The following is a 12,873-nucleotide window of genomic DNA, read 5'->3' on the forward strand; positions in this document are numbered from 1 at the left end:
AACAATTGAGGAGGCCGCAAAAGTACTTCACAAAGCGGATCTTAGGCCTTACTTGTCCTGTATGGACTATCTGAAAAATCTCCAACTATTCTGTGTCTCATATCACATACTTAAAGGCGATCTCTGCTTGACTTACAAAGCCATGTCTGACCCAGCTCTGTTAGAAATGCTGCATCTAAAGAAATCCCAATCCTTCTGCACCACACGCTCCAGAAACCTCAACCTCATTACCACAATCAACAGAACGTGCTGGAGGGACAGGTTCATAACCCAGAGACTGCCCATGCTATGGAATAGACTTCCCATACATGTCAAACAGAGCACCTCACTGGCCCTCTTCAAGAGAAATCTTGATGAATGGATGGGAAATAGGAAATTCACCCCGGGGATTACTCCTGTGGCTCTACTCAACAGAGGCACTAGGAACTAAGGTCGGGTGGCACGATGCCAGGGTAATCCTATGGGCTAGGCTTGTAAAGGCTCCAGTCCCATTGGCCTAGTACACACCTATGAACCTAATATCTTGTTTGCTTCCTGTCCCTTTTATGTATTTTATGTCATTTATTCTAGTACGCTTTCAGTATTTTCACTCTTGATACCAAAGTCAGCCTAATTTCCATAAATTATGACTTTTATTTCCCCTCTGTTTTTTTAAAATACTTTCTTGCTTGACATCATGTTTACCCCTTTCTTCATTACATCTGTTATTTATCCAGTAATTTTGCACTTCTTAACTATATTCCTTGTTGATGCTCGACTTTTTCAGTTATAAACCTTTCTCGTATTATCTAATCCTTGCACTTTTCTGATTCCCTTGCCCCTTTTCCTCACTCTATATATGCTGCACTTGTATATTTAAAGTACATAGAATGACTTCACTGTGTTTATAGAAGGGTATTGCGTTCCTCTGCATTTGTAAATAGAGTGTGGGTGGTATATTTGGCAAAGTTCTTACTTTTATACATATATTGCTCTTGAGTGTGATTTTCTTGTATATTTGTGTTTTATTGTACAAATTAGTAATACTTGCAATCTTGATTGGATTTTATATTATGAAGCTTTTCTCCACAGTTTTCTACTGAAAATGGGCCTTACACACATGTATAAGATAATCGTATGTTGCATTAATAAGCATGTGTAATCTTTTTTTTTTTTCCCCCATCTCTCAAAGGTGCAGGTCCAAAGTGGCCGTTACCGGGAGGGTCCCATGGTGTTTCTGAATTCTGGGCTGAGTAATGTTCAGCAGAAGCAGGTCAGCAAGCTAGTAACACTTCTAAAAGCTGGAAAGAGCAAGGAATTTGGCAAGTCAGGTGAGTTTTATGTGAACATTTTTCATCATCTTATGCTGGAGATCTGTATAGTTTGAAGTAAGCAGTTTCTGGCTTATGTTTTAACAGCTGCAGTGGAAGCCTTATGTTGTAGTTTGACTTAAAAATGTTTCTAGTGCCGGCTCCACTAATGTGGAAGGATAAAGTCCTGGTTGTGACCTAGACAACCCAAGTTTGATTAATGGTTCTGGCATCTGTTTAGAGTCATCGGGGGGGGTGAGCTAATCCCCAGGCATACAGCAATGATCCATAGGTGTATACTGTACTAACAACCACTAGGATCTACCCATGCAACCTAAATATGTCACACAAGTTCTATATGTTAGGCATTTATATACAGGGTGATTGGTTATGATATGATTTAACGACTGTTTCTGTCCATTAGAGATGTAAGCATCAGACCAGGGGAGAATTTTTGATTTCACATGCAATGGTCCAAATTACGTTTAAATAGGGTTAGGGAGGGGACTTTGTTTCACATGGATGGGGATCCTATTCTAGAGAATGGAGTTCTCTAAATACATATCTCACTCTCTCCATGTCCTGTTAATGTTGCCAACATAATTTAGGTCGTTAGATCTAGTAGTTTTGATGCTGTTTGTTTTGCGGATATGCAAAAGGTTTATTGGAGTGGGGGCAAGCGATGCCTTGTATGCCAGGCCATAGATTGCTTCTCTGTAGTCTGTGTATAGCGATAGGGTTGTGAGATGATCCGCATAGGACATTGTATTTGTCTTGTATTCTTTTTGTAAATAACCTTTGCAGATGTTGTCTGCATGTATCTGGTCTAGTACATATCTATATTAGGCCCATTACTCTTCTCCATCTTTACAAATGACCTTCATTCTGTAATTCCTCAAGCTGACTGTCGACTCCACACTCATATGCTGCTTCTCAATCAGAACTTGACCTTTAGTACAGTTGAAATATTACTTCAAATGATGGAACCTAGGTTCCCTCTATAGAATAAATTTCTTACACCTCCAGCCAGGTACCCACCTCATCTCTACCTTGCTCTATGCCTCCGAAGTAATCACATCCTCCTACAACAATAGATTTGCAGCTGGGTCCTCCTATAGAACTCATCCCACTGTATCAATCTGAAATCAGTTGGATGGTTAGAGCTGCCAAATTTAATATTTTTCAATCAATTAATAGCAGCCCATAAGATCCTGTATTTACCTCAAAATACACCCCTAGTCATCCGCTCAGCTAATAACCTACTTGTACAAATATCAAAATCCAACAACTTAGCTGGTGACACCTTGTTCTCCAATACAGTAGGTAAAGCCTGGAACATCCTCCCAAGCCAGCTAACCTCAATATCCTCTGTCAGCTTATTTAAAAGCAAGCTACTATTAACTAGACAACCACAATTCTAGGATTTTTTCTCATGTAAATAAGTATATACAGTGGAATGATCAAACACCTTCATAACCTATGTGTTAAATAACACTAGAAATCCATCCTTGTTTGCTGTTCTTCTATACTCTATTGATCTCTAGTGTTTTTCTTTCTTAGGTTTTTGTGAGACCTCAGTATCTCTTATCATAAATTACTAGGTGTATCTAATTTTGTAATATCCAAAACTCTGACAACTTCTTAAAACAATGAACAAAGTGCTAAAGGCAGGATGACACAAAACGATAAATCCTCGGAATGGACACACAAAGTTTATTCCAAATCACAGTGTTACAATACGTTAAGCGCTTTCATCTGAAACCAGACTTCTTCAGAACATATTCCTAAGTTCATTAATTAGGAATCATTGGGAAGAAACAGGAAATGGAGATAGAAGATTTTTTTGTAGACCGTACACAGCAGAGTCAAGATGCAGAGCTTGCTGTGGATATGTCCAATACACCATGGACTGACACTGTAGTTAGGAATAATGTAGTTAGTGAAACCAACAAGACAGATTACAAAGAGAATGAACATACAGCAATTCATACAAACAAAATTGACAAAAAAGATGAAATACTGTTCATTAGAAATGGTTTCAATGTTTTCAACTACACCAACTATAGTATTACAGAGGAATTTTTTAGTTTGTTCTCCAAAGGGATGAAATTCATACCCACAGCACGTTTCAACATCGTAGATACGATTTTGGAAATTAGATCAACAGTCATCAAGGACTGAATTCAACACACATACCAGTCACCCCAATATTTCATTGTTTGAAAAAACAGCATGTAGTGATATGTACAAATCAAAACTAGGGAGAGGAATGATTTTTGTTGCAATCTTACTACTGAAGTAGATCTGGCAGGATCGATCACGGACATCAACAACAAACATTTATGAGAGCCCCGACAAGGGGGGGGCATTGTCATGTTTAACGGACACAAAAGTTGACTTATTATTGGAAGTTGACTTATTATTGGAAGAATACCTGTACCAGTGAGTTATATGAGTTTATGAAGGTGGAACATCGGTTCTTCAAGGTGCACAAAAATATAGAGAAACCACCGTTTAGACCAATGATTTCAGGTAGTAGGTCCAAAACATATCCCTTAGGCAAAGTTATTGACACATGGGTCAAACCAGTTTATGAGGTTACTTCTCATCTCATAAAGGACTCCTGGATGTTTTTATCACAACTAACCCCCCAGATTTGGAACAAGGATTTAATTTTTGTAACTATCGATGTGATAGATTTATTTTCTTGCATTCCCAAGGATATGGGGTTAGAATACTTCTCCAATAGTTTTGAAGAGGGACTAAAGAGGGTTAATAGAGATTTGTCTGATTTGTCGAAATGATGAAAATATGGGAGGTCTACCCGAGAAGGTACACAAGGTTGAATGTGAATAAACAAACCAGAACCCAGGCCATGGGGCATCTTGTGCCCCTATTTTATTTTTTATGGTAATGTTAAGTAGGGATGAATTTATATTCAAATCAAATGAATATTATCCAGCATGTGTTATTATACCAGATTCCCTGGATTTGTTCATCATTCTATGGGAACAAACCTAGAAATAGACAAATTCATAGACTACATTAACATTTACATATGCTATAAATAAAGATGGAATAGCATATTTAGATACATTTTTAAGTCATGTATCTATAGAAACAATGATTGTCCCTATTATAGTACCATCCCCCAATGTCATCAAAAGCATATATACAAAACAATGTATAAGACAAGCAAAGGGAGCAGCAAACTCTAAAGAAAATGATGATGATAGAATTGAACTTAACTATACTATGTTTGTTTGGGCATTGGATATCCAAACACATTCTTAAAGGGATTAATAATTATATTATAGAAGGAATGGTAACAAATTACAAACCAGTATTGGGAGATTTATAACATCAAAATTCAAAAGGAACAAAGATCAGAGGAGCACAGTTTCAAAGTATGTGTATTGACATATTCTCGGTAGTTAAACACATAGAGAGATGGAACCGGTTCAGAGTGAATAGAGAATGCATGTCCATTTTAGGGATGGAATGAAAAAAGTACTACAAAACAGGTTTAACATTAAGAAATTATTGGAAAGGTCTAAAGGAATTACATAATATCAATAGTACATTCTTATCAAGCATCAATAATTGTTTAAAATGCTATTAGCAAAAGACAGTAGAAATGCATTATACAGACATATGGTGAATACAAATGAAAGGAACATACACCATATGGAGGTAATATGAAAACATTACTGGGACTAAAATGCTACAACCAGGTATTAATGACCATTTTTATTTAGAGGTAAGAATAGGCCACATTTGCTAGGATTGTTGTGAAGCTTTAGACTAGTTCTCATATATTATTAAATTTAACGTTATCAATTTTAATACACTGCCAATTGTCATGTTTTATTTATTTATTTATATATATTTTTCTTAATATGGTAGCAGCAATTACTACAGCATATATGGTTGAACCATTCAATAATATCAATATTTTCATTATCATAGTAATTAAGCTACTGTATCTAGATCAACCATTTGTCTAATTTAGGACATTTTAATTTAAAATGAATATTTTAAGTATACAGTTAATTATTTTTTATATATTTTCAATAATTTTATATACTGTGTTATATTTCCTTGTTGTATATTTCTATTGAATTTATGAAATATATTATTAGCAGCATTATATGTAATTATGTTTTGGCGCCAAATTTGAGTCAGATGACTTGTATATAAGTAATTAATGAACTTAGGAATATGTTCTGAAGAAGTCTGGTTTCAGATGAAAGCGCTTAACGTATTGTAACACTGTGATTTGGAATAAACTTTGGATTTATCGTTTTGTGTCATCCTGCCTTTAGCACTTTGTTCATTGTTTTAATTTTGTAATATGTTATAAAGATTTGTACTACACCATTTCTAATACAAATGTATTAGTCTTATTCATCTATTCTTAGATAAATTTTTCCTTTTTCCTACTGAAATATAAAATATATAATCTTAGGCTTGTACTATAATTGTTAAAACTTATGTACCAAATTATACTGTTATTGTCTTTGTCTTGACCTTTTATGTTGTTGTAATTTGTGGAGCTTTTCTCCCCGGGCCTCCACTGAAAATGGACATATATCCAGCTGGACTAGCCCGGTCAACAAATGTAAAATAAAATAAAAAATAAAATATCAAAGGGGGCATTATACTCATGATGGGTCTGATGACGGCCGGGTATAGTAATACGATGACTTCCTTAGACCTGGATGCCACACCTTTATTTATAAGTTGAGCAATATAGAAGGATTTCCTTGCTACTTTGGACACACATTGGTCGAAGGCCAGGTTACTGTCTACATGTGGTCCCAGATCCCTGACTAGAGGGTTAACTCTTAGGGCTGTTTTATCTATGATGTAGTTTCTTGTTTTGGCTGACTTCCCAAAAGGTACTAGAATACATTTCTTGGTGTTGAGTTTTAAGCCATGGCTTTTGACCCCAGTCATTTATCTGTGTTAGACCCTCTTGTAAGATGTTTGCACCTTGGGGAGATCCTATGACTACTCCTAGTTTGCAATCTTCTGCAACTTGGTCAGCCATAGTCCTTTGAAAAGTAGATGCCAAAGTGGAGTGGGCCCAGCACCGAACCCTGAGGAACTCCAGTGATGGCAAGCTTCAGTCCTAACTACCTGAGTCCTATCTGTGAGCCAGCTGACTATCCAGCTCGTTAGATATGGGTTTATGCCTAATTCTGTAAGGTTGTTAATACGCCACTCAGGCATTCTTATCAAATGCCTTAGCAGGGTCAAGGTAGGCAGTATGCACCTTTCTACCTTTATCCGTTGCCTTGATGACCTTCTTAAAGAAGTTTCCTAGGTTCAGTAGGCAAGACTTTCCTTTGACAAAGCCTTACTGAGATGGATCCAGTGTATAAAGGTCTCCTGTGCTTTTGTTCATGATTTCCATGATAATTTTTACCACGGCTTTGCAGACTAATGGGTCTGTACTGGGTGCTGCTTTTGAGATTTCTGACATAGCTGAAATACCTTGCAGTTGTCCTTTGCTGGGGAGGCTATTTTAATCTCACATTTGTCTTTATTGGACTTAATTAGCCCTCTTAGTTGCTGGTTTAATTTGATGATGGAGATCTCATCTTTATAGTAGTTATATTTTTTGATTTGTTTTCCTTTTGTTGTATAACCTGTTTAATTTGGGATATGACCAGGGTGGCTTGTTTCTGGAGTTAGTTTTGGGTTTATTCTGCTAGGTACAGCAGCCTCTATGTAGCCATTGGCATGATTGTGCAGAGTTTCTTTGAACAATTATACATATACTGCTATGATCTCTGTGTTTGGAAGGACATTGAATTTTGACAAACTTAAAAGATAGCTTGCCTTAGAATAGTTCCTGTTACTGAGTTTACTGAAGTTACGGAGTTGATTTTGACGGAGACAGCTTTATGGTTGGACCTTATCAAGGAAGACGTGACATTTGGGGGGTGGGGTGCAGCATTCTCCCATATTTGTGACTTTGACGTCTAGTATATTGGAATCTCTAGTAAGTGAATGCAATAACTGTTCACGGTTGTTTGTATTTACAAAGTCTAGGGATCTCTGTGCCTGCAGATTTGAGGCCGTGTAAAATTCTCAGTTTATGAGGTGTAATTGAGGTCCCCCATGAGTGAAGTGTTAGGTTGGATGGTGAGCGTCTCCAGTAGGTTTACGTATGCGAGTTTTTTGGGACAAAGAGGGGTGACCTTTAACTTGCTGGTATATGGCATGGAATTTTATCTGTGGTCACCTGCAAGTAGAGAAATTCCAGCACATCATCCTCTTTAACCAACCTAGATATTGATTTATATCAAGACACCTCCACCTTTAGTCTGTGTCTGTTCAGATACTGGTCTAAAAGTGTGGAAAGCACTGAAATCTTGGACTATGAGGGTACTCTCTCTGGCTTAAAAGGAAAACTTTGTCCTCTCCTGCAGTTTAACTCAATCCTTAGGCTTCTTTTCACTCTACGGTATGGTTCCAGTATTGTGTAGGTACCAGAAACCTGCATGTACTTTTTAAAGTTTTATTTCCTTGCATTGAAATCAAAGGAAGGGAAAGTGTCACCTACTTTTTTTTTGAAGCTCAGCTTCTCACATACTTTGCAGAAGAATTTGTCTCCACCTGCATGGCATATCACAGACTCAGTTAAATCTGTAGTTTACCCTGTCAGGTACTGCTGTCAGTCTTAGATGGGAAATTAATCCTGCTAATGTCAGGAACATATCAGCTGATATAAAAAAAAAAGACAGGTGTGGAACTGTTTTCCACTGTTTTAATTGCAGAAAAGAGGAGAACTTAACACTCCCCTTTCGTAGCAAAACAAACCAATTAGATTAGTTAGGGGTTTAAAGGCAGGTTTCATCCCTTCTGACAGATTTACATAAGCAGCAACACTGTATTGAAATGCTAAGCTTTAAATGTTGGTTATTTATAATAGTTTATATTTTAAGATAACTTGAATGTAGTACCAAAGATTTCTGTGATATTTAGAGAAAAATCAAAAAATATTTTTTCTTGTAAAGTTTCAACACATTTACCATTGTCAAGCCCCCGTCTATACACACACACACACACACACACACACACACACACACACACACACACACACACACACACACACACACACACACACACACAGGACAGAACTGCAGAAAGAGAAACAAGTGGCAGCCCCATCAATTAGGTGCACTGATAATGTTCATTAAAAGGTCTTTTATGCTTTTTTGTGACATCCTCCCAGAGGGAGGTGCATATCTAGTACACGCAGATCCATGGCAAGAGATTCCAACGGACTTTGAGTCAGTCCTTCCATTGTTATAGTGCATTAGCATTTTGTAGTCCACAGAGGAAATGTGACCATTGATGGCAACCATAATATACAGCTGAATTTACTTTCATATGTTTACTATATGCTCTTGCATTAAAACATTAAGAAAAGGAATCAGAAGCACACACACACATACATACACACAGTCAGACGTGCGTTTAAACATGGTACTGCATCCCACATATAGTATTCTGCGTGCTACATATGTTTGTATAAAATAACACACACATGTATATGTGCATGTGTAGAGACGCACACATACAGTTAAAGACATGTAGTGAACACAGGCATATAATCTAGGTCTCAGTTTTATAGAGACATGTTTTTGTGCACGTAATTGTACTCGTATGCACACACACACACGCTCACTCTGTGTGTGTAGTATGGGTGCATACAATTCATAACACAGCATTGTTAATACATTCTAGTAAATGTTGCTTAATGTTTTACTTATTCAGTGCCACACATTGACAAAGATTACATGTGCAATGCATAGCCAATGTCTTTGTCAATATTTTTTTTTGTTTGTATTGCTAAGTACATTTATTATTTATCTTTGCCAATGTAGCCCGAGTTGTGGCTAAAAAGGGTAGGTCCTGGGGACCAGTTCACTTTCCTGGTTACCAAAGCATAAATACATATGAAATAGACAAAAGGGGGGTGGACATCAAATAATGAAGAAACTAGTAAAGCACATTTTAATTCTGCAAGATTCATGTGAGAGGGAGAGAAAAACATCCCAATGAAAGCATTTGGAAGTAGTAGACAGACTTAGTTTATAGTCACACTCCTTATCAACTTTAATTGTACAGCAAGAATCATTTACTGCAGTAAAAGGTTTCACACCTCAGCATGACCATTTGGAGGAAGGTGTGTCAGTTCTTTTAGAACTACAAAACAATCCCTTTACAAAAGCCTGCTATTTACTTATTTTCTTTTGATGGACATAGCTAACAGCTATTTATAGCATAGAACAAGCTGTGACGGTTACATAAATGAGTCTCCATCAGGGAAAATAGAAGTAGCTCTGTTTCAGAAGTTGTATTTAGATGACATCCTGCCATTCTGTCTTAATGGCATGAGAGGACACCACTTCCTTATGTCTAGCATGACTTGTATAAAGAGGACTTGAAATGTATTCTGGGAAGAAGGAATGAAAGCAAGAAAACAAGATCATGTTATCAAGGCAGGCCCTGTCATCCACCATTTTGAGGGAAACACATTCAAATTGTAAAATAAGTACTTGGAGTGATTTTTAGGCATTAAAATAGCTCAGAAAACAAAGATACACTGAAAAACTTGTCTGTATTCTCCAAGGTGAGGAGGGCTAGAAGGGAGTGTATTTTTTGTCTAGGCTCCTGGTATTGAGTAGTAACACTGAAATTCAGTTGAGTTGATTTTGCAATGGGGTTTTGCTATGGGAAGATAAAGTTTTAGCCATTATTCAAAAGCTTAGACAGGACAGGTGCAGACCATCCTTGGGAAAGCAACATGGTCTGTTAACCATGTCTTACCATGCTGACAAATATTTGATCCCCTTAGAATAAGACCAGAAACTTGGTCAGTTGTTAAACTCTATCACCTTTTGTTTGTATAGTGGCATCATAGGTGAATATAATATGCTGTTCAGTGTCAGGCTGATAACTAGCCTGAGACATATGGAGCAATCTATAATATGTCCCTTCTCATAGTCTAGAGATGTATGCCTCCAGTCATTTGCAACTGCATAGACTATGATGGAATTATACTGGTACCTGTGGTGCAGTGACTTAGGTGCGTGCATAATTTGGAAGATCCTAGCTCCACATGGGCAGCTAGCAGTTGGCTTCTCATTGTTCAGCCTTGTTAGAGATTAGAGGGGCATCAGTATGTCTTATAATGGAGTCCCTTATGACTACAGTCCTAGAAAGTGCATTTGCCTGCCTCATACACTTTTATTTGGGGATCCATTGAGTGTGGCTATATGTGTGGTGTTACGTATTGCTTTTCTTGAGTGCTTCTCAGTTTGCAGGCAATACTTTTTGCCAATGGGCAGTCCAGGAAGTCTTTTTTTTTTTTTTTTTTTTTTTAAGGAAAATTGCATTAAGTGCCACAGCATAGGTTAGTCTGTGTGTGTTGTGTTCATGGTTTTGGTAATCTGATGTATACTTATATGTAAGAGTTCATTCTCCAGTGGCATTGTGCATGTACACCTCTTACATGCTATATCTGTTACTTTAAGTGGTTGCCAGTAAACATGAGACAGTTGCTACATTGTCTGAAGATACTCATATCCACCAAGCTGGCGGCAGAGAAGTTAGGAAATTGCGTCTAGTCCTCTATAATTGGTGAACTATGAGGGTGTGGTATACAGGTGTTAACAGAAGGCTGTTTAATGGTGCTTTTATTTTGGGGGATGGAGTTGGAGGCAAGCTAGGCTATAAAACATTAAATTCTACTAAATTTAATGGTATTGCCACTTAACATGCAAACTAGCTGCTCAAAATTTGTCAGTGTGAAAAGTATTTTCTCTATACTTTCTGCTTTACAATGTATCACTTTATGGGCAGTTGTGTAGGGAAAAATCACTTTTAGTTTGCATCTGTATGGTAAGCAGCACTGCACAAATGCACCAAATTTATGCCAGCACTCAGAATATAGAAAACTGACTACTGAGCCCTCTGACCAATAAAACATCTATACTTAGAGCCCTTTTGTGTGTTTTCCATTTCAGACAGACCATGCAAACACCTGCTGCCACTAGATAAATAATCTCATTTCTCCTAATGTAAAAGCCCAGTAAAAGACTTTCACAAAGGCATTGCTGCCACAATCAAACTTAAACTGCCATAAGGAAAGGCACAAGGAGAGGCAACAAGCCAGTCAATATATCAACAGCAGTGTACTTTAAACAGCTTATAAAAGTGTTAGCTTTGGCTTGATGGCACCAGATGCAAGGCCAGCATTTCTGAGGTACAGGCGGAGATGCTAAGTATTGCTGAGCTCCGTTGAACTGAGCCAAGAGCCCCACTCAATCATGCCTAGTTTATACGGGCATTAAAAACAAGGTAAACTCACTAATAAGCCCTCTGGTTAATGAAACAACTACAGCATCTCTACTGTTTCCCAATTTGTACAAACCGGGCTTCCAACTACTGCCACTACATTGAAAATCCTTGGTCCTTTAGATGTAAAAACACAGAAAAAAACTTGCCGGAGTGTAGAAATACACTGTTATCCAACAAACTAGCTAGATAATGAATTTGGAGCAAGTAATTCAGCAGAACAGACAAAATGGACTTTTTTTTTTAATAAGCACAAGGAAAGGCAAATACTTCAGGATATCAACAATGATATAGAAAGGGTGGAGTTTTCAAAGCTCAATTTACAGTAAGGGCAAGCAGGATAAAAGTCAAGTTTATAAAGCAGAGCAAGGAATGAGAGGGGAGGGAAAAATTAGCAGGGAGTCAAGCCATGCTTGTTTATATAGGCCTTGAGTCGTATCTGAGAAGACAACGCCACATATATGTACAGTACTTTGTGTATTTATGTATCACTCAAGAAACTAACCAATGAAAAACAAGTGAAATGTGAACCCTAGCTAATTTAAGTGTTTATCTGCCACACACAACAAAATTGCAAAGCCCAAACAGATTTCTCAAAGCAAAAAACAAAATAGAGCTGTTTTCTGTATCACCTGTTCTATCAGTTTAAGCAACTACATATCCGACACAAAAGAGAGAGGATTAATTTTCTTCACATCACCAGCAGGAAGTCAAACAGTGCTTGTTTTAGCAGACCTTGAGCCTTATGAGAAAAGACAAAGCCACAAACATACTCTTTGTATTTAAGTATCACCCAAGAAACAAACTAATCAATGAAAAAACAAGTGAAATATGAAGCCTGGTTAGACTGGGGATCACTTAGACAGTGCTTTATGTAAGGGGTGGGAGGACAGGGTCAATTGATTATACTCATGCCTCCATGTGATGTACATCATGCAGGTCTACTGCAAGTCCAACCAAAAGTCCCCCCCACGAGAGCATATGATGGATTCCACTCCCAGTGCAAGGACACAAGTAAATTACTAGCACCACTCTTTTACACCTTTTTGATTTCTGTAAATGTTATTTTCTACTGAGAGCTGCCAAAGCAGTTCAATAACCCCATCCTTCACCCCGAAGCAAAGAGCTTGTTTCAGATCCTTGTCTTATTCAAGCTGGTAGAAAACTTTGGTTTGTAAGGTGTGGGGTGGGGTTAAACAGCTCAGAA

The 12,873-nt window shown here is 37.5% G+C and overlaps 1 protein-coding gene across 1 annotated transcript in view; it reads left to right on the top strand.

Moving 5' to 3' along the window:
* BARD1 (BRCA1 associated RING domain 1) overlaps nt 1-12,873 on the top strand; it is a 597,047-nt gene that overhangs the window by 284,483 nt on the left and 299,691 nt on the right. Inside the window, exon 8 of the mRNA XM_044075721.1 lies at nt 1,172-1,310. Within this exon, the coding sequence (XP_043931656.1) occupies nt 1,172-1,310 (139 nt within the window). The remainder of the gene's footprint in view (nt 1-1,171; nt 1,311-12,873) is intronic.

Source organism: Protopterus annectens, chromosome 6.part1, assembly GCF_019279795.1.
Source record: "Protopterus annectens isolate FY-2018-M chromosome 6.part1, PAN1.0, whole genome shotgun sequence".
Taxonomy (NCBI): Eukaryota; Metazoa; Chordata; order Ceratodontiformes; family Protopteridae; genus Protopterus; species Protopterus annectens.